Source organism: Pan troglodytes, chromosome 5 (assembly GCF_028858775.2).
Source record: "Pan troglodytes isolate AG18354 chromosome 5, NHGRI_mPanTro3-v2.0_pri, whole genome shotgun sequence".
NCBI classification, from domain to species: Eukaryota; Metazoa; Chordata; class Mammalia; order Primates; family Hominidae; genus Pan; species Pan troglodytes.
Window position 1 is genome coordinate 133,030,985 of NC_072403.2, and position 23,652 is coordinate 133,054,636.

General features: G+C 36.9%; 1 protein-coding gene across 6 annotated transcripts in view; it reads right to left on the bottom strand.

The window, feature by feature from the left end:
- Nucleotides 1-23,652, bottom strand: part of TBC1D32 (TBC1 domain family member 32) — a 251,985-nt gene that overhangs the window by 61,228 nt on the left and 167,105 nt on the right. For all 6 annotated transcript variants that reach the window (XM_009451911.5, XM_063813400.1, XM_016956235.4 and 3 more), the window contains 3 exons: nt 23,407-23,529; nt 19,991-20,099; nt 19,052-19,145 (listed from right to left, as the gene is read on the bottom strand). In XM_009451911.5, coding sequence (XP_009450186.3) covers nt 19,052-19,145; nt 19,991-20,099; nt 23,407-23,529 — 326 coding nt within the window. The remainder of the gene's footprint in view (nt 1-19,051; nt 19,146-19,990; nt 20,100-23,406; nt 23,530-23,652) is intronic.

Genomic DNA, 23,652 nt, shown 5'->3' on the forward strand with positions numbered 1-23,652 from the left:
AAAAGTTTTAATGTCCAGTGACAGAGTCGAAGAGAGAGCTTGATAATGGAAAAAATACAGGAGAAAGAAATCCAGCATTGATTATTTACTTTTTCATTCAATAAATATTTATGTACTGCCTACTACTTAAGGCAAACAGCATCTTTGCTTCATAGAAATTACATTTTAGGGTGGTAGACTATACATAAATACATAAACTCACTGTAAGGTATAAATACTCTTAGAGAAATAAACAAAGGTCCAGAGAGAGAAATAAGGAAGAGAAGAAATATATTTTAGATAAGGTGGAGATAACTTCTCTGAAGAAGTGACATTTAGACTAAGCTCAAAAGGTTTAAACAGGACACCCATGGGAAGAGTAGGAATTAGTATTCCAGGAAAAGGGAGTATCAAGAGCAAAGGATCAGAGGCATAAGCCTAATGTCTTTTAAGGAGTGAAGTTTGCAAAGCACTTATCTCATAAGAAACATATGTCTAGAATACATAAAGTGCTCTTACAACTCAATTATTAAAAAACAAATAACTCAATTAAAAATGTGCAAAGTGATGGAACAGTCACTCTCAAAGGAAGATACCAAATGGCCAAAAAACACATGAAAAATCATCAGCAAAATACAAATCAAAATCACAATGAGATACCACTTCATAGCCACTGGAATAGTTAGATCAAAAGGTCAGATGAAGAGATATAGAAAATAATTTATGTCAGCTGCTCAAATGATTAAACATAGATTATCATATAATCCAGCGACTCCAATCCTAGGTATACTGAAGAGAAATGAAATGCATGTTCACACAGAAACTTATGCATGAATGTGTAGGAGTTCGGTCAGGGTGGTGGGAAAAGTTGTAAAAAAAAAAGTTACAGGAAAGACACAAAACTTTTAAAAAAGCCGGAAGGTTTTGCAAAAGCTTTAGGAAAAGGTTATGGCTAAAGGCAGCCTAATCCTCTTACCTTTAGCTAATAGCAAAAAGCAAATAACAAGGGAATGTAGAGGAGTTTATCTAGATAGCTTGTTTACTTATGTTGTCCTAAAACCGACTTTTGATCATTCATGCGCAAGACTGCTCTCTACTCGAGGGGTCAACAATGTTTATTACCCACAAATTGTGTTTGCTCCAAGCCTTTGTCATTAAATCTGTACTAAATAAATGCAAGCATCGCCAGCTTAGGGGGGCTGCAAACTCTTTTTGGCCCCTAGTGCCGGCAGTCCCCTAGCCCGCTCTTTCACTGGATACCTTTGTCTAAGTACTCCTTTCATCTGTCACTCAGCCAGTGTCTGCAGGGCAGACTTGGCATGAATGTTTATGCATAAGATCAGAGAAAGGCAATCTAATGCCAAGTGGCATGACTGCCAGTAACCTTGTGAGTCAGCGCCACTTCGGATGTTCTATTGGTCTCATTAGTAGCACTAGAAACATATAAAAAATGAACAGAAAAATTACTCTCCTCTTTAAAGATAGCAGCCTCAACTGAGTAAATATACATCCAAAAGGTTTCTTGATAAAGATAGAAATTCCATGGCAGTAAGATAAATAGGATATAGATAAAATTTAGAATGCTGATTATTTTATAGGTCATCCTGAATAAACATTATAAAAGTATTTTTAAGTAATAAAATGGATATAGGAAGCTAGATGGGGAAATAAGAACAACAAACATCTCATCTTCTTGAGATGTGTCTCTGTGATGCTTTCAATGACTGGAGTATGCTATCTAATTCCTCAAGCTATTTTTAATTTTCTATATGGAAGTTCTGAATTTCCCATACTCCTCTGAGAAAGAAGTCCTCATTCTGAGCATGTTGAAAGGCAACATAGTAGAGTGGACTAGCCAATGGGGTAATAACTCCTGGGAAATCTAATTTTAGCTCAGAAAAACAAAAACAAAAGAAATTAAATTACTGTTTTACTACCTTCCTGTTCCATACAGAAGGGAATTATGAAGCAATCTCCAGTAGTTTGCCTTAACAGCTCCTAACATGCTAACTGGTACTTGCTTTTGACCATAGTATGACTATTCTTTTCCACCCAATCTGCTTGCCTCTTCTTTGTCTTTTGCAGAGGCAGTAAGTTATAACACTAGTACATATAACTAGTGCTTATATTATAGTACTAGCTATAACATTAGTACCATAATATAAGTTATAACATTAGTACGTATTATACTACCTATCTATACCCTCAGGTAACAGAGAAATGATATTCTAAGTACAAATTATTTCTACCACATGGAAGTGAATTTTTTGTGTGTGATGATCTATACATATACTCATATACATGTATTCAAGTGTACATATATACATATATGTATACATACATACACAGAGAATGTATAGATCAATAGCTTTTAAATGGCCACTTACATTTGAATATGGTGACCCTAAAAATGTTCATAAAGAAAAATAATTGAACCAGATGATGTCTCAAAATTCTTATTTATAGATGAAGAAGAATCATCTAATGGTTAACACTGATGCCAATGAGCTAACAAGAGGCAATCTAACAGATGAGATGCTAACTGCAGCAAACAGAATAAATCTAGAAGCTAGGAGACAAATGAAGAGGATGCCACCATGTGCACACAACCGAAGTGATTTTTTTCCCACAACAATGAAATTATATCCCAAAATTGTGCAGTGCAAATGATGACTAAACTAACACCTTATAAAATCTGTGAATCATTACATGTGAATCACAAAACAAGAATGGAAAGTAGATGACTCTTGCTGTTAAAATAACTTTGGTGTCTTAAATATTGCTACCTTAAGCATAGTATTTTTTAAAGTGCACTATTAATGTTTAGCTTTATTTAATGGTATTTAACCAGACACATACCTGTTAGAAACACATTTAGCTCTATTTTTTTTTTCATTGAGTTCACAGAAAAAGCATCACTATACTCTCCTAGGTACAAAATGAAGCTGGACATGCTTCTGACTTTCCCATTTTCTGCTAAGAGTATATGGTCAGTGACACAGATATCAGCAATATCAGAATGAGATATTATGAATTGACTAAATCCCTGTAAAAATATCTTCCTAGGCTATCTATTGCTGCCTAGATCATGCTGTCTTCCTTAACAAAACCACAATAATATCAGGATCACTCTTATTACAAGGAAGTATCAGGTACTAGTTTTAAATTGGGAATAATGTCGTATTCAAACACTTGTGCTTTAGAAACAAACAGAAAGTAAGAGTTCCTATCCAGTATGGTGGGAAAATAAGCAATTAAATAAGGCTTAAGATAGTACTACACTCCCTAAAACAGAGCATATGCCAGTAAAGATGTCACAAATGTGTTAGGCCTTGTAAGCTACAGGGAAGTCATTGAAGGATTTCGATTAGAAGAGTAATATGATCTAACCCATGTTTCAGCAGCATCCCTCTGGCTGCTGTGTTGAGAATAGACTAAACACTTGGCAGGACATTGCAGCAGGTAAGAAATGTGAGTGGTAGTAGATGAGTGAGAGTGGTTTTATTTTAGATATGTAAAGATTTGCTGACAGATTAGATGTGGGGTATAAAGACAGAGATTAGATGTGGGGCATAAAGACAGGTATAATGCCGTTAGGTTTATTATCTGGAGAACTGGGAGCAAACAGTTGCCATTTCTGAAAGGGGAAAAAATGCCAAAGGAACAAATTTTGGGGGAGTATTAAAAATTTATCTGAGACATGTTAAGTTTGATATACATATTCAACTTACTAGGAGAAATGTCAAGTAGACAGTTTAATACATGAGATATGAGTTCAAGGCAAAGATAAGTATTAGAGATATAAATCTGAGAGCCATCAGCATATTGGATAGTATTTCAGTCATGAGATCCTCACAACAGTAATGTAGCTAGAAAAAAAGAAGACAACTGAGAACTGACTATGGGGCATTCCAAAGTTTAAACGTTAGAGATGTGAAAGATCCAACAAATGAGCCAAAAGAATTCATCAGAGATGCAGGAGGAAAACCAAACAAGAGTATTTTCTGGAAGCCAAATGAAGGAATTGTTTCAAAAAAGAGGGCAGGTTTGAGTGATACTGCTAGGTAATGAGGACTGAGATCTTACCAGTGGGCTGAATGCCGGTGGAGTATTAGGGTGAAAGCCTGATTAGCTTACAAGTGGGTCCAAGAGAGAATGGAAAGAGAGTAATGGGAATACTCAGCTAACTCCTTCAAGGAATTCTGAAGTAAAAGGCAGGCCAGAAGTGAGATTTTAGTGAGGGGAAAGTAGTCCAAGAGAAGATATTTTAACTATAAGAGAATAAACACCATGCTTGTTGGCATATCGAAAAGATCAAGTAAAGATGCTCCAAGCCAAAACATGATAATAAAGAGGGAGATCAGGCTTTAAAAAGAGAGAAATCCTATCATTTGTGACAACATGGATGAACCTTGAGGACACTGTGTTTGGTAAAATAACCCAGGCACAGAAAGAAAAACACTCTATATAATCTCGCTTATGTGCAAACTGAAAAATTTAAACTCATAGAAATGGGGCATAGAATGGTTACCAGAAGCTGGAGGGCAGGGTATTGGGGGAGATGGTCAAATGATACAAAATTTCAGTTAAATAAAAGGAATATGTTTTAAGATGTCTATTGTACAACATGGTGACTATGTTATTAACAATGTATTATATATTTGAAAATTGCCAAGAAAGTCATTTTAAATATTATCATCAGAAAAATAAGCATGTGAGATTATGCATATGTTAATTGGCTGAATTTAGCCATTCCACAATGTACACATATTTCAAAACACGTTGTACATGATAAATATATAGAATGCTTATCAATTAAAAAATAAATTAATTTTTAAAATTGCAGTGGTAAAAATCAGGTTCACTCAGGAGACTGGTGATAATATAGAAGTCCCTGGTCAAGGAGATCTACCTGAATAGGATTCAATAACAACCAGAAAAGGGTTAATGGATTAATGGTCTGTATAAAGTTGATGAAAAGTGATATTAAATGACTATATGATTTGCAGAGGTTAAAGAGTAGACATAGGGCAAGTAGAACAGACAGGTGTGGAGGCTCTAGCTGGAGAGAGAAAACAGTTTAAAGCCTTGAAAGTAAACAAAGCTGGGGTAGGCAAGATCAAAAGTGAGGCAATGCTAGTTGAAGACTGATGTGAAGGATGGATGCCTTCCATCATGCTATGCTATAGATGCTAAAAATCAACTGTATTAGGGTTCTCCAAGAAACAGAACCAATAGAATTTGTACATATATAGAAGGAGATTTATTATAAGTAACTGGCTCATGTGATTATAGAGGCTGATGAGTCCAAAATCTGCAGTGTTGGCCAGTAGTCTGGAGATCCAGAAATAAGGGAGAAAAGAAAAAGGGAGAACTGCTAGAAGCAAAATCTTTCAGAAGAAACCAGATGGAATGTAGCGCACAAATGGAGAAATCGGTTTTCACAAGTCACACTGGCAGTTCCTTCATGATAATAATAGAAAGCCTAAATTGGCACCGATGTAGTTAAGTGAGTTGATATGCCTCAGGAACACATGGAAGCTCTTTATTGGCTATTTCTACATCATTGATAAAATAGGAAACATGGCTATAAACTAAACGAAGCATGGGGAAGGAGAAGAAGGTTTGAGAAGAGAGAAATTTTGAAAACAGTCATCTAGGAGACTAGAAAAGTAACCTGGAGACACACCATACTGGGTATACTGGCAGCAGTACATTCACACCTAAGTCAGTCATCTGCAGTTATATTCTGGGTTACACAGAGAAACTATTATTACTCCTTTTCCTGAATCATAGATAAGGGGAGAAAATAAAATTATACTTCTCTGAGCACTGATTCCTAGGAACTAATAATATATTTTTCTACTCAAAAGTGTTCATTTAACCTAATTTTCTTATTTGTATTTTTTAAATTTTAGATTCAGGGGAAATACGTAAAGGGTTGCTATATGGGCATACTGAGCAACAGCGAGGTTTGGGATACAGATGGTCCTGTCACCAGGGTGATGAGCACAGCAGCCAACAGCAGCTTTTCATCCCATGCTCCCCCTTCCTCCCTCCATCACCCTATCTAGTAGTCCCTAGTGTATATTGTTTCTATCATTATGTGTATGTGTTTTCAATGTTTAGCTCCCACTTATGAGAATATGCAGTATTTGGTTTTCTGTTCTTGCATTAATGCACTTAGAATAATGGCATCCAGCTGCATCCATGTTGCCGCAAAGGACATGATTTCATTCCTTTTTATGGCTGTGTAGTATTCCATGGTGAATATGCACCATATTCTCTTTATCCAATCCACAATTCTTGGGCACCTATGTTGATTCCACGTCTTTGCTATTGTGAATAGCTGCAATGAAAATGCGAGTGCATGTGTGTTTTTGATAGAATGAGTTATTTCCTTTGGATATATAGTCAGTAGTGGGATTGCTAGGTTGAAGGGCAGTTCTAAGTTCTTTGAGAAATCTCCAGAATGCTTTCCACAGTGGCTGAACTAATTTGCATTTGCACTAAAAGTGTGTAAGTGTTCTCTTTTCTCTGAAGCCCTGCCAACATCTGTTTTTGACTTTTAAATTATTGCCATTCTGACTGGTGTGAGATGGTATCTGTTGATTTGGTTGCATTTATCTGATGATTAGTGATGGTAAGCATTTTTTATATTTTTTTATTTTTTTATTTTTTTTGAGACGGAGTCTTGCTCTGTCACCCAGGCTGGAGTGCAGTGGTGCAATCTCGGCTCACTGCAAACTCCGCCTCCCGGGTTCACGCCACTCTCCTGCCTCAGCCTCCTGAGTAGCTGTGACTACAGGTGCCTGCCACCACGGCTGGCTAATTTTTTTGTATTTTTAGTAGAGACAGGGTTTAACCATGTTAGTCAGGATGGTCTTGATCTCCTGACCTCATGATCCACCTGCCTCGGCCTGTCAAAGTGCTGGGATTACAGGCGTGAGCCACTGCGCCCAGCCTCATATTATTTTAGTCACTTGTATGTCTTTTTTTTTTTTGAGAAGTATCAGTCCATGTCCTTTGCCCATTTTTTAATTGGAATATTTGTTTGTTGGTTGGTTTTATTATACTTTAAGTTCTGGGATACATGTGCAGAACGTGCAGGTTTGTTACGTAGGTATACATGTGCCATGGTGGTTTCCTGTACCCATCAACCTGTCATCTACATTAGGTATTTCTCCTAATGCTATCCCTCCCCTTGCCTCCCATCCCCCGAAAGGCCCCAGTGTGTGATGTTCCCCTCCCTGTGCCCATATGTTCTCATTGTTCAATTCCCACTTACGAGTGAGAACATGCAGTGTTTGGTTTCCTGTTCCTGTGTTAGTTTGCTGAGAATAATGGTTTCCAGCTTCATCCCTGTCCCTGAAAAGGACATAAACTAATTTTTTTTATGGTTGCATAGTATTCCATGGTGTACATATGCCACATTTTCTTTATCAAGTCTATCACTGATGGGCATTTGGGTTGGTTTCAAGTCTTTGCTATTGTGAACAGTGCTGCAATAAACATACGTGTGCATGTGTCTTTATAACAGAATGACTTAAAATCCTCTGGGTATATACCCACTAATGGAATTGCTGGGTCAAATGCTATTTCCAGTTCTATATCCTTGAGGAATTGCTACACTGTCTTCCACAATGGTTGAAGTTTACACTGTGACCAACAGTGTAAAAGCGTCCCTATTTCTTTTTTTTTAGATGGAGTCTCGCTCTGTCACCTGGGCTGGAGTACAGTGGCACTATCTCAGCTCACTGCAGCCTCTGCCTAGCAGGTTGCAGCAATTCTCCTGCCTCAGCCTCCCGGGTAGCTGGGATTACAGGCATGTGCCACCATGCCCAGCTAATGTTTGGATTTTTAGTAAAGATGTGGTTTCACCATGTTGGCCAGGCTGGTGTTGAACTCCTGACCTCAGGTGATCTGCCTGCCTCAGCCTCCCAAAGTGAAAAGCAGTCCTATATCACCACATCCTCTCCAGCATCCATTGTTACCTGACTTTTTAATGATCACCATTCTAACAGGCATGAGATGGTATCTCACTGTGGTTTTGATTTGCATCTCTCTAATGGCCAGTGATCATGAGCTATTTTTTTTCATGTTTATTGGCTGCATAAATGTCTTCTTTTGAAAACTGTCTGTTCATATCCTTTGCTCACTTTTTGATGGGGTTGGTTTTTTTCTTGTAAATTTGTTTAAGTTCTTTGTAGATTCTGGGTATTATTATCCGTTGTCAGATGGATAGATTGAAAGTTTTTTCTCCCATTCTGTAGGTTGCCTGTTCACTCTGATGATAGTTTCTTTTGCTGTGCAGGAACTCTGTAGTTTAATTAGATCCCATTTGTCAATTTTGGCTTTTGCTGGAATTGCTTTTGGTGTTTTAGTCATGAAGTCTTTGCCCATGTCTATGTCCTGAATGGTATTGCCTAGGTTTTCTTCTGGGGTCTTTACGGTTTTAAGTCTTACATTTAAATCTTTAATCTATCTTGAGTTAATCTTTGTATAAGTTATAACAAAGGGGTCCAGTTTCATTTTTTGGCATATGGGGTCCAGTTTTCTCAACACCATTTATTAAATAGGGAATCCTTTCCCCATTTCTTGTTTTTGTCAGGTTTGTCAAAGATCAGATGATTGTAGATGTGTAGTGCTATTTCTGAGGCCTCTGTTCTGTTCCATTGGTCTATATATTTGTTTTGGTACCAGTACCATGCTGTTTCAGTTACTGTAGCCTTGTAGTATAGTTTGAAGTCAGGTAGCATGATGCCTCCAGCTTTGTTCTTATTGCTTAGAATTGTCTTTGCTATACGGGCTCTCCTATCGGTTCCACATGAAATTTAAAGTACATTTTTTTAGTTCTGTGAAGAAAGTCAATGGTAGCCTGATGGGAATAGCATTGAATCTATAAATTGCTTTGGGCAGTATGGCCATTTTCATGATATCGATTATTCCTATGCATGAGCATGGAATGTTTTTCCATTTGTTTGTGTCCTCTCTTATTTCCTTAAGCAGTGGTTTGTAGTTCTCTTTGAAGAGGTCCTTCACATCCCTTGTAAGTTGGATTCCTAGGTATTTTATACCCTCTCTTGCTAGACTGCCCTGGCCAAAACTTCCAACACTATGTTGAATAGGATTGGTGAGAGAGGGCATCCTTATCTGTGCCAGTTTTCAAAGGGAATGCTTCCAAATTTTGCCCATTCAGTATGACATTGGCTGTGGGTTTCTCATAAATAACTCTTATTATTTTGAGATACGTTCCATCAATTCCTAGTTTATTAAGAGTTTTTAGCATGAAGGGGTGTTGCATTTTATCAGACTTTCCTGCATCTATTGAGATCATCAATGTTTTTGTCCGTTCTGTTTATGTGATGGATTATATTTATTGATTTGCATATGTTGAACCAGCCTTGCATCCCAGGGATGAAGCCGACTTGATTGTAGTGGATAAGCTTTTAATATGCTGCTGGGTTCAGTTTGCCAGTATTTTATTGAGGATTTTTACGTCGATGTTCATCAAGGATATTGGCCTGAAATTTTATTTTTGTTGTGTCTCTGCCAGGTTTTGGTATCAGGATGATGCTGGCCTCATGAAATGAGTTGGGGAGGAGTCCTTCTTTTTCTATTGATTGGAATAGTTTCAGAAGGAATGGGTACCAGCTCCTCTTTGTACCTCTGGCAGAATTTGGCTGTGAATCCATCTGGTCCAGGGCTTATTTTGGTTGGTAGGCTATTAATTATTGCCTCAATGTCAGAACTTGCTATTGGTCTATTCAAGGATTCAACTTCTTCCTGGTTTAGTCTTGGGAAGGTGTATGTGTCCAAGAATTTATCAATTTCTTCTAGATTTTCTAGTTTATTTGCATATAAGTGTTTATAATATTCTCTGTCGGTAGTTTGTATTTCTGTGGGATCAGTGGTGATATCCCCTTTATCACTTTTTATTGTGTCTATTTGATTCTTCTCTTTTTTCTTCTTTAGTAGTCTGGCAAGTGGTCTATTTTGTTAATCTTTTCAAAAAACCAACTCCTGGATTCATTGATTTTCTGAAGGGTCTTTTGTGTCTCTATCTCCTTCAGGTCTGCTCTGATCTTAGTTGTTTCTTGTCTTCTGCTAGCTTTTGAATTCTGTTTGCTCTTGCTTCTCTAGTTCTTTTAATTGTGATATCAGGGTGTCGATTTTAGATCTTTCCCACTTTCTCTTGTGGGCATTTAGTGCTATAAATTTCCCTCTAACACTGCTTTAGCTGTGTCCCAGAGATTCTGGTACATTGTGTCTATTCTCATTGGTTTCAAAGAATTTACTTGTTACTGCCTAAATTTTATTATTTACCCAGTAGTCATGCAGGAGCAGGTTGTTCAGTTTCCATGTAGTTGTGCGGTTTTGAGTGAATTTCTTAATCCTGAGTTCTAATTTGATTGCACTGTGGTCTGAGAGACTGTTTATTATGATTTCCATTCTTTTGGATTTGCTGAGGAGTGTTTTACTTCTAATTATGTGGTTGATTTTAGAATAAGTGCTATGTGGTGCTGAGAAGAATGTATATTCTGTTGATTTGGGGTGGAGAGTTCTGTAGATGTCTATTAGATCTGCTTGTTCTACAACTGAGTGCAAGTCCTGAATATTCTTGTTAATTTTCTGTCTCGATCAACTGTCTAATATTGACAGTAGGGTGTTAAAGTCTCCCACTATTATTGTGTGTGAGTCTAAGTCTCTTTGTAGGTCTCTAAGAACTTGCTTTATGAATCTAGGTGCTCTTGTATTGGGTGCACATATATTTAGGATAGTTAGCTCTTCTTGTTGCATTGATCCCTTCACCATTATGTAATGCCCTTCATTGTCTTTTTTGATCTTTGTTGGTTTAAAGTCTGTTTTATCAGAAACTAGGACTGCAACTCCTGCTTTTTTATGCTTTCCATTTGCTTGGTAAATCTTCGTCCATGCCTTTATTTTGAGCCTATGTGTGTCTTTGTATATGAGATGGGTCTCCTGAATACAGCACATTGATGGGTCTTGACTCTTTATCCAATTTGCCAGTCTGTGTCTTTTAATTGGGGCATTCAGCTTGTTTACAGTTAAGGTTAATATTGTTATGTGTGAATTTGTTTCTGTCATTATGATGCTAGCTGGTTATTTTGCCCATTAGTTGGCGTAGTTTCTTCATAGTGTTGATGGTCTTCACATTTTGGTTTGTTTTTGCAGTGGCTGGTACTGGTTTTTCCTTTCAATATTTAGTGCTTTCTTCAGGAGCTCTTGTAAGGCAGGCCTGGAGAGACAAAATCCCTCAGCATTTGTTTGTCTGTAAAGGATTTTATTTTTTCTTCACTTATGAAGCTTAGTTTGGCTGGGTATGAAATTCTGGTTGAAAATTATTTTCTTTAAGAATGTTGAACATTGGCCTCCACTCTCTTCTGGCTTGTAGGGTTTCTGCAGAGAGATCTGCTGTTAGTCTAATGGGCTCCTCTTTGTGGGTAACCTGACCTTTCTCTCTGACTGCCTTAAAATTTTTTCCTTTATTTCAACCTTGGTGATTCTGTCGATTATGTGTCTTGGGGTTGCTCTTCTCAAGGAGCATCTTTGCGGTGTTCTCTGTATTTCCTGAATTTGAATGTTGGCCTGTCTTGCTAGGTTGGGGAAGGATTCTCCTCGGTAATATCCTGAAGAGTGTTTTCCAACATGGTTCCATTCTCCCCATCACTTTCAGGTACACCAATCAAATGTAGGTTTGGTCTTTTCTCATAGTCTCATATTTTTTGGAGGCTTTGTTCATTCCTTTTCATTCTTTTTTCTCTAATCTTGTCTTCATGCTTTATTTCACAAAGCTCATCTTCAATCCCTGATACACTTTCTTCCACTTGATTGATTTGGCTACTGATACTTGTGTATGCTTCACAATTTTCTCGTGCTGTGTTTTTCAGCTCCATCAGGTCATTTATGTTCTTCTCTTAACTGGTTAGTCTAGTAGCAATTCCTGTAACCTTTTATCAAGGTTCTTAGCTTACTTGCATTGGATTAGAAAGTGCTCCTTTAGCGTGGAGGAGTTTGTTATTACTCACCTTCTAAAGCCTACTGTCAATTTGTCAAACTCATTCTCTGTCCAAAGTTTTGTTCCCTGGCTGGAGAGGAGTTGTAATCCTTTGCAGGAGAAAAGGTGTTCTGGTTTTTGGACTTGTTGGCTTTTTTTTACTGGTTTTTCCTCACCTTTGTGGATTTATCTACCTTTGGTCTTTGCTATTGGTGACCTTGGGATGGAGTTTTTGCATGGTCCTTCTTGATGTTGATGCTATTGCTTTCTGTTTGTTAGTTTTCCTTCTAACAGACCCCTCTTCTGCACATCTGCTGGAGTTTGCTGGGAGTCCACTCCAGGCCATGTTTGCCTGGGTATCACCATTGGAGGTTGCAGAACAGCAAAGATTGCTGCCTGTTCCTTCTTATGGAATCTTCGTCCCAGAGGGGCACCCACCAGATGCCAGCTGAAGCTCTCCTGTATGAGGTGTCTGTTGAACCCTGCTGTGAGGTTTCTCCCCATCTGGAGGTATGGGGTCAGGGACCCACTCGAGGAGGCAGTCTGTCCCTTACCAGAGGTCAAGCACTGTGCTTGGAGATTCACTCCTCTCTTCAGAGCCAGCAAGCAGGAACGTTTAAGTCTGCTGTAGCTGCACCCACAACCGCCCCTTCCCCCTGGGGCTCTGTCCCATGGAGATGCGAGTTTTATCTATAAGCCCCTGACTGGGGCTGCTGCCTTTCTTTCAGAGATGCCCTGCCCGGAAAGGAGGAATCTAGAGAGGCAGTGTGGCTACAGGGGCTTTGAGGCACTGAGGTGGGCTCCACCCAGTCCGAATATCCAGGTGGCTTGTTTTACATTGTGAGGGGAAAACCACCACTCAAGCCTTAATAAGGTGGATGCCCCTCCCGCCACCAAGCTTGCGTATACCAGGTCGACTTCAGACTGCTGTACCGTCAGTGAGAATTTCAAGCCAGTAGATCTTAGCTTGCTGGGCTCCATGGGGGTAGGATCTGCTGGGCAAGACCACTTGGATCCCTGGCTTCAGCCCCCTTTCCAGGGAAGTGAATGGTTCTGTCTCGATGGCGTTCCAGGAGACATTAGGGTACAAAAAAAAAAAAAAAAAAAACCTCCTGCACCTAGCTTGGTGTCTGCCCAAATGGCTGCCCAGTTTTGTGCTTGAAACCTTGTGGTGTAGGAACCCAAGGGAATCTCCTAGTCTCTGGGTTGTGAAGATGGTGGGAAAAGCGTAGTACCTGGGCTGGATAGCACCGTCCCTCATGGCACAGTCTCTAATGGCTTCCCTTGGCTAGGGGAGGGAGTTCCCCAAACTCTTGAGCTTCCTAGGTGAGAACAGAGCTACCCTGCTTCTGTTCACCCTCCGTGGGCTTCACCCACTGTCTAACCAGTCCCAGTGAGATGAACCAGGTACCTCAGTTGGAAGTGCAGAAATCACCTGCCTTCTGCATTGGTCTCACTGGGATCTGAGGACTGGAGCTGTTCCTATTACGCCATCTTGTCAGGGAATCGGATTTTTGTTTTTTACTTGTTGATTTGTTCAAGGCCCTGTTAGATTCTTGATATTAGCTCCCTACCTTACCATATACAAAATTAACTCAAGATGGATTAATGATTTACATTTAAGATCTCAAACTATAAAATTCCTAGAAGAAAATCTGGAAAACACCCTTCTCAACATAGGCTTTGGCAAAAAACTTATGGCTAAGTTTCCAAAAGCCATTGTAACAAAAACAAAAATTGATAAGTGCAACCTAATTAAAGAGTTTCTGCACAGCAAAAGTAATTACCAACAGAGTAAACAGACAACCTGCATAATAGGAGAAAATGTTCACAAACTACTCATCTGAAAAAGGTCTAATAGTAAGTGTGTAGGCTTGTTTCTGGGTTCTCTATTCTGTTTTATTGGTCTATGTGTCTGTTTCTGCACCAGTACCATGCCATGTTGGTTACTTTCACCTTATAGTATAGTTTGAAGTCAGGTAATGTGATGTCTCCAACTTTGTTGTTTTTACTTAGTATTGCTTTGGTATTCCAGCTCTTTTTTGGTTCCATATGAATTTCAGAATACATATTTCTAATTCTGTGAAAAATGATATTGGTATTTTAATAGGGATAGCACTGAATCTATAAATTGCTTTGGGAAGTATGGCCATTTTAACAATATTGATTCCTACAATCCATGAGCAGAAATATTCTTCCATTTATTCATGTCATCTCTGATTTCTTTCAGCAATGTTTGTAGTTCTCCTTGTAGAACTACTTCCCATCATTAGTTAGATGCATTCCTAGGCTTTATTGTGTGTGTGTGCGTGTGTGTGTGGCTATAGCAAATGGGATTATGTTCTTGATTTGGCTTTCAATCTATACTGTTGTATAGAAAAGCTGACTTTTGTTCATTGATTTTGTATCTTGAAATTTTGCTGAAATCATTTATCATTCCTAGGGTCCTTTTATTAGAATCCTAGGGTTTTCTATGTATAGAATTGTACCATCAGCAAGGGGAGATAGTTTAACTTCTTCTTTTCCTATTTGGATGCTTTTTCTTTCTTTCTCTTGGCTAATTGTTCTAGCAAGCACTTTCAGTACTATGTTGAACAAGTGTAGTGAGAGTAGGCATAGTTGTCTTTTTTCAGTTCTCAAAGGGAATGATTCCACTTTTTACCCATTCAGTATAATGCTGTGATGTTAGCTGTGGATTTGTCATAGATGGCTCTTATTATTTTGAGATATGTTCCTTTATGCCTAGCCTATTGAGGGTTTTTATCATGAAGAGATGTTGGATTTTACTGAGGGCTTTTTCTGTGTCTATTGAAACGGTAATGTAGTTTTTGTTTTTTATTCTGTTTATGTGGTCAATCACATTCATTGATTTGCATATGATGAACCAACCTTGCATCTCAGGAATAAACTCTAACTTGTGGTGAATTAACTTTTGCTGCTGGATAAAAATATGCTGCTGGATTTCATTTGCTAGTATTTTGTTGAAATTTTTTTTGCCTATGTTCATCAAGAATATTTAGCCTAAAGTTTCTTTTTTTGTTGTCTCTGTCAGAGTTTGGTATCAGGATAATATTGGCTTTGTAAAATAAGTTATAAAGAAGCTCCTCCTCTTCAACTTTTTGGAATAGTTTCAGAAGGATTGCTATCAGTTCTTTATACATCTAGTAGAATTCTGTATGAATCCATCTGGTCCCAGGCTTTTTTTTTTTGGTTGTTAGGCTTTGTATTACTGATTCAGTTTTGAAATTTGTTATTGGTATGTTCAGAATTTTACTTTCTTCCTGGTTCAATCTTTGTTTCCAGGAACTTATCAATATCCTATAGACTTTCTAATTTGTGTGCATTGAAGTGTTTATAATAGTCTCTTTGTATTTTGATCTTTTGTATTTCTGTGGGATCAGTTGTAATGTCATTTTTGTCATTTTTGACTGTGCTTATTTGGATCTTCTTTTTTTTTTCTTTGTTAATCCAGCTAGCAGTCTATCTATCTTGTTTTTCCTTTTGAAAAATCAATCATTGGTCTCACTTATCTTTTTTATGGATGTTTGTGTCACAATTTCATTCAGTTTTTCTTTGATTTTAATTATTTATTTTCTTTTGCTAACTCTGGAGTCAGGTGGGTTTTTTTTCTATTTCCTCTAGGTATGATGTTAGATCATTAATTTAAGGTCTTTCTAACCTCTTGATGAAAGCCATAGGACTATAAACTTATCTCTTAGCACAAATTTAGCTGCATCCCAAAGATGTTAGTAAGTTGCATCTCTATTTTGATTAGTTTCAAAGAAAGTTTTTATTTCTGACTTAATTTCATTGTTCACTCAAGGGTTATAAAGAGCTAGTTGTTTAATTTCCATGTTTTTGTGTAGTTTTGAGAAATCTTCTTAGTATTAATTTCCATTTTTATGGCACTGTGGTCTGAGAGTGTGCTTGGCGTCATTTTTAAAAATTCACTGACATTTGTTTTATGGCCAAGCATATGGTCAATCATAGAATATGTTGCATGTGTAGAAGACAAGAATGTATATTCTATCATTGTTAGGTGGAGTATTCTTTGGATACTTATTAGGTCTACTTCATCAAGTGTCAAGTTTAATTCCACAATATCTTTGTGGAATTTTCTGCCTCAGTGATCTGCCTAATGTTGTCAATAGGGTGTTGAAGTCCATCACTATAATTTAGGGGCTATATACGTCTTTTCCTGTGTCAAGAAAAACTTGTTTTGTGAATCTGAGTGCTCTAATGTTGAGTGCATACATATGTAGGATAGCTAAGTCTTCTTGTTTACTTGAACACTTTATCATTATGTTATGGCCTTCTTTATTCTTCCTGATTGTTGTTGGTTAAAAGTCTATTTTATCTGATACAAGAACTGCAACACCTGCTCTTTTATGTTTTCCATTTGTGTGGTTGTTTTTCTCCATCCCTTTGAGCCTGTGAGTGCCATTACATGTGAGATGTGTCTCTTGAAGACAGCAGACAGTTGGGTCTTATCTTTTTATCCAGCTTGCCACTCCATGCCTTTTAAGTGGGGTGTTTAGGCCAGTTACATTCAGGGTATTAGTACTGATATGTGAGATTCTGATCCTGTCATTCGGTTGGCAGTTGGTTGTTTTATAGACTTGATGGTGTAATTCCTTTATACTGTCTGTGAGTTATGTGCTTTAGTGTGTTTTTGTGGTAGCAGGTTTTGATCTTCCATTTCCATGTTTAGCACTCTCTTAATGACCTCTTGTAAGGCTGGTCTGGTAGTAATGAATTCCCTTAGTAGTTGCTTATCTGAGAAGGATTTTATATTTCCTTTACCCTGAAGCTGAGTTTGGTGGGATATTAAATTCTTGGTTGAAATTTCTTTACCTTAAAAATGCTGAAAATAGGCCTCCAATCTCTTCTGGCTTTAAGGTTTCTGCTGAAAAGTCTGTTGCTAGCATGATGAGGTTCCCTTTGTAGGTGACCCAACCTTTCTCTCTAGCTGCCTTTAAGTTTTTCTTTTGCAATGACTTTGGTAAATCTGATGATGATGTGCCTTGGGGATGGTCATCTTGTATAGTATCTTGCAAGTGATCTCTGTATTTCTTAAATTCTTGTGTCTACATCTCTAGCAAACTTGGGAAAATTTTGATGGACTTCAAATGTTTTCCAAGTTACTTACACTCTCTCCTTCCCTCTCAAGAATGCCAATGAGTCATAGATTTGGTCTCTTTACATAATCTCATATTTCTTGGAAGTTTGGTCATTTTTAAAAATTATTTTTTCTTTGTGTCTGACTTAGTTGATTTAAGAACCAGTCTTCAAGCTTTGAGATTCTTTCCTTAGCTTGGTCTATTCTGCTATTAATACTTCTGACTATGCTTTAGGACTAATTATGAAATTCTTAAAGTGAATTATTCAATTCCAGAGGTTCAGTTTAGTTCTTTCTTGAAATGGTTATTTTTTCTTTTAGCTCCTGGATCATTGCACTGGATTCCTTGGATTTCTAGGACTGGGTTTCAACTTTCTCCTGGATCTCAATGATCTTCCTTACCAGCCAGATTCTGAATCCTAGGTCTGTCATTTCATTCCTTTCAATATGGTTAAGAACCACTGCTGGGAAACTAGTGCGTTTGGTTGGAGGTAAGAGGACACTCCGGCTTTTTGAATTGCCATGTGGAGGGCTGGTGTTCCTTTAACTGTGAGGTAAGTTGAGTATACTCAGTTGGCTTTGTTTCTGGGTGCTTTCAGAGAGCTACAACTCTATACAGAAACTTTATTTGTGGCTGAATTTTTGCCTTAAGTGTCACAGGCACTGTATACTGGCAAAATGTTTTTGATGTTGTAATTTGGGCTTCTATCCAGTAGGTAGAGTTTAAGAGTGGTGGCCTGCAGATAGGCCATGTAGCTTCATCTTTCATCTTAGAATTCTCTAGCCTAAAAATTCTGTTTGAATTTTAGTGGCTCATAAGATAATGTCTAAACACCTGAGTTTGATCTCCACTGGTCTTATGGCTGGGCTTACATGTTCAGTCTTACTTCCTGTCACTCTTGCTGTCACATTCCAAATCTCAGACATTGTTCAACTACCACAGTTCTCTGACTGTAACTTGCTTCTTCCAGCCCCTCTGCTTTTTCCTCTGCCAAAAAGAAAAAATGCTCTTCTCTTACTCAGAAAATAAATATTTAAACTACATGCCTCATTATATATATATTCCTCTTTGGAAGAGTATCCTGCTTATGGACTATCCTAGCAGGCTATACATTTTTCTATTTAGTTCCCATCACATTGTACTGCTATACAATTATCTAATTATTTGAATGCATTCTGTAAGAGTTCATGACTCCACAAAGGTGGGAACCATAATCTTCACTAATTCCAGTTGTTGAGTATACAAGACCTGTGTATAGCACATAGCAGTTACTAAAAATTACTACTCTGTTGATACATACCTAGAATTAATTGAACAAATCAAAGACCATTACTTTTTTTTTAATCAAACAGCTGTTGCTACTGGACAGATCAGCTACACCTTAGCAACAAGAAATAAGAATTATTAGCCTCATACAAATAGTCATGCATTGCTTAATATAATGAGAATATATTCTGAGAATTGCATCCTCAAGCAATTTTGTCACTTTGTGAACACTGTAGAGTGATCTTACACAAACCTAGAGGGTATAGTCTAACTCTACACCTAGGCTACACGGTGTAGCCTATTGCTCCTAGGCTACAAGTCTATACAGCATGTTACTGTACTGAATACTAGGCAATTATAGCACAATGATATTGTGCATCTAAACATATTTAAAGATTTTAAAAGGTACAGTAAAAATCTGGTATAATAATCTTATAAGACCACCTTTGTATACTTGGTCCATCATTAACCAAAATGTCATTATGCAGTGCATGACTGTACCAAGTTAGTAAGAAACATGAGGAAAAAAATACAAAGAAATAGGCATAAATGCACACATGTATACATGCTAAATGCAGTCAATATTCATCTTCCTTAGTATTTTCTTTTTTTCAAATTATAACAAAAGCTTTAAAAATAATATGGCATTTGATGGTAAATATTTTACCTTGTTTTATACCAGCATTTCTTGTAATGTCTGACAGATAGCAGTTTGGCAATGGATATGATGAAAACATTGGCCAAGGATATGGATTATCACTCTAAAAAAGAAGCAAGACAGATGACTTTAGGAAGTGGTCTAAAATAATATTGAATTTTAAAGCTAGCTGAAATATTGTTAACTTAAACTGGCTTTTCTTGCTCATAAATTCTGCAGTTGTTGCCCAATTAACCAAAAGCTATTTGATACTATACTTCAATATTCCAATGGGTAATACTTAAAACAAGCTGTAACAGAAACAATATTAAATTAGTACTGAGGACAAACATATGGTAACTTGTAGCAAGCAGAATTGATAATGATAAATTTACTGTGTTTTTTTTTCATAAAAGGAAAACTGTAATCTTCAAAAGAAACCTGTGGTTTTTTCCACAAAACTTTTTCTCGTGCTGTCAGTCATTTCTATCTTATCTTTCCGAGAGTGACAGTCAAAGCAAGAAGGTTCTTAACAACAATGAAAACAAATGAAAAACCTTCATGAGAAACCCATACTTGAATATTGATGGAAGGAGAGGTACTCAATGTTTCCAATAAAATAAAAAATAATGTCATTTAATAATAAAAGTTAAGTATCATGAATGAGAAAGACATTGAAAGTAAAATATTCAAAGGTGCATAAGAAAAATAACTTTTTAATAAAACAATACCTACTCTACTACACATGCAAACAATACATACCCTACTTTAGCATTCATGACCCTTAGACATCAAAAATATTATTTTAGTTTGAAAGTATTTATTTGCATTCTAAATATTCTCAAGTAATAAGTTCAACTCTGTGATGTAGACATTTAAGAGGTAAAGTTTAGGGTGACTTTGAGTTGGCTATCTTGCTTCAAAATATGTCAGAAAAACACATCCCACTTCTCTTTGCCCCACACTCACCTTTTCGAGTATCCTCGGAGGCAAAATCCGTTCCAATGGCCCACCAACAAGATTTATTCTAACAAGAACATGATTTCTCTCCACTGATAAGCCATCAATTATAAAGTCCCTGAAAACATAAATATATCACCTTTGTCATCCTTTTGATTGAATATGTGTTAATTTTTAAATCAAGTCTCTGGATTGTAAAGAAAAAAGGCAGAAATATTTATCAATCTATTTCTTTTTCTTTACTGCATTTAACATTTATATAGTTTTATTAAGTTCAGGGTACCTGTGCAGGATGTGCAGGTTTGTTACATAGGCAAATGTGTGCCATGGTGGTTTGCTGCACAGATCATCCCATCACCCAGGTATTAAGCCCAGCATCCATGAGCTGTTCTTTCTGATGCTCTCCCTCCTCCCCAGCTTCACCCTCTAACAGGCCCCAGTGTGTGTTGTTCCCCACCATGTGTCCATATGTTCTCATCATTCAGCTCCCACTTATAAGTGAGAACATAGAGTATTTGGTTTTCCATTCCTATATTAATTTGCTGAGGATAATGGCCTCCAGCTCCATTCATGTCCCTGCAAAGGACATGATCCTTTCTATAGCTGCATAGTATTACATGCTGTATATGTATCACATTTTCTATCATTGGTGGGCATTTGTGTTGATTCCGGGTCTTTGCTATTGTGAATAGTGCTGCAATGAACATAAGTGTGCCTGTATCTGTCTAATAGAAGGATTTATATTATTTTGGGTATATACCCAGTAATGGGATTGCTGGGTCAAATGCTATTTCTGTCTTCAGGTCTTTGAGGAATTGCCACACTGTCTTCCACAATGGTTGAACTAATTTACACTCCCAACAGTGTAAAAGCATTCTTTTTTCTCCACAACCACGCCAGCATCTGTTGTTTTTTGACTTTCTAATAATAGCCATTCTGATTGGTGCGAGATGATATCTCATTGTGGTTTTCATTTGCATTTCTCTAATGATCAGTGATATTAAACTTTTTTTCATATGTTTGTTGGCCACATGTATGTCTTCTTTTGAGAAGCATCTGTTCATGTCCTTTGCCCACTTTTTAATGGGACTGTTTGCTTTTCTCTTGTAAATTTGTTTACATTCCTTATACATGCTGGATATTAGGTGTTGTTAGATCTTTGTCAGATGGCCAGATTGCAAAAAGTCTTCCCTATTCTATAGGTTGTCTGTTCACTCTGATGATAGTTTCTTTTGTTGTACAGAAACTTTTTAGTCTAATTAGATCCCATTTGTCAGTTTTTGTGTTTGTTACCATTTCTTTTGGCATCTTCCTCATGAAATCTTTGCCCATGACTATGCCCTGAATGGTATTGCCTAGATTTTCTCCTAGGGTTTTTATAGTTTTGGGTTTTGGGTTTACATTGAAGTATTTAATCCACCTTGAGTTGATTTTTGTATATAATGTAACTGAAGGAACATATCACAAAATAATAAGCACCATATATGACAAACCCACAGACAGTATCATACTAAATGAGCAAAAGCTGTGAGCATTAGCCTTGAAAACTGGCACAAGACAAGGATAGCTTCTCTCACCACTCCTATTAAACATAGTATTGGAAATTCTAGCCAGGGCAATCATGCAAGAGAAAGAAATCAAGTGCATTCAAACAGAAAGAGAGGAAGTCAAACTATATTTGTAGATGACATGATGCTATATCTAGAAAACCCCATCATCTCAGCCCAAAAGCTTCTTAAGCTGATAAGCAAAGTCTCAGGATACAAAATCAACATGCAAAAATCGCCTGCATTCCTATACACCACCAACAGGCAAGCCAAGAGCCAAATTATAAATGAACTTCTGTTCACAACTGCCACAAAAAGAATAAAATACCTAGAACTACAGCTAACAAGAGAAGTGAAGGACCTCTTCAAGGTGAACTACAAGCCACTGCTCAAAGAAATCAGAGATGATACAAACAAATGGAAAAACATTCCATGCTCATGAATAGGAAGAATCAGTATTGAGAAAATGACCATGCTGCCCAAAGCAATTTATAGATTCAATGCTATTCGTATTAAACTATATTGACATTCTTTACAGAATCAGAAAAAAAAATTTTTAAATTCACGTGGAACCAAAAAAGACTTTGAATAGCCAACACAATCTTAAGCAAAAAGAACAAAGCTGGAAGCATCACACTACCTGACTTCAAACTATACTACAAGGCTACACTAACCAAAATAGCATGGTACTGGTACAAGAACAGACACATAGACCAATGGAACAGAATAGAGAACCCAGAAATAAGGCCAAACTTCTACAACAATCTGATCTTTGACAAACCTGACAAAAATAAGCAATGAGGAAAGGATTCTCTACTTAATAAATAGTGCTGGGAGAACTGGCTATCTATTTGCAGAAAATTGAAACTGGACCCCCTCCTTATACCATATACAAAAGTCAATGTATTTCTTAAAATACAAAAGCTAAATTCACTTTTCATTTTAAGTTCTCTTTGCTAGACAGCAAAAAATTGATGGAGATACAATGACATTAATTAAAGAATACTTTCCTTGATAAATTTTACTGCATTTAAAGAAATGGAATTAGGACATGCATTATTTCTACAGTGACTTCAACAATCATATTTTCAGTCAAGGTTTTCTTAAGTTTTAAACCTGGTGCCTTAAATTCAAAATCTAAATGTTGCTTATGAGCAGCTTCCATACTCAGCAGCTGTTAATCTTTTCCTTCTACAAAAAACCTAGAGTATCAAGTAATATACTCCATAATAATTTTCCAAGACCTGGCTAAGATGCAGACATACTCTTTTAAAAATTAATTACAGACATAAAGGCAATGCCAGCTATTGAATGTGTATTTGACAACAGTCAGCCAAATTGAGGTAATGGCAAGTGTGATTTATTAATGAAAAAAATTATCAGGATATTACCATAACCTCATTTTGGAAATAATCAGAATTTATGACTATGAACTAACATAATTAAGAGGATGGAATAAAGAGTGCCTCTGCAAAGGACACAAAATCAAAAATTTTGTTCAATGGGTCATCTTACAATAGCAGCTGAATTAAAAGGTGATATGGTTTATGGAACCATTAATAAAGTTATTATTGGAACCATTAATAAAGTTAGGTCTTACCTAGTATTTCATGTATTACATATATATACACACACACCACACACATACACACGACAAAAGCAACAGACTTGAAAGTAGTACTCTGCAAGCACTCTCCAAACACTTCTATCATAATCTTTCTGTAACATTTACACTTTAGTTGCTTTGTATTCTGTTATTTAAATTGATTGAATTTAGAAAGCAGAAAAACATTAAACAAACTATATCAAAAATTACTGTCTTAACAAAACATCTCTAAAGAAAACTGCTGTTACTCTGTTTTAATCACCCATTTTTACCTGTGGCTCTCAGAAATCTCCAAGATATTTTCTTCTTGAGCATTTAGTAACATTTCAGATACCTGATACTGAGCCTCTAACAGGAGAAGAGTGTCCAGATCACAGCATATCACACTTAATAACCTATATAAAAAAGAAAAATAAACGTAGATTGTGTAAAATATGTCCCAAAAGCATAATTACATCCTTGATGTCTCAAAGTAATACCTGTACATCAAAATCTAAATCTAACAGAAAGTATCATTT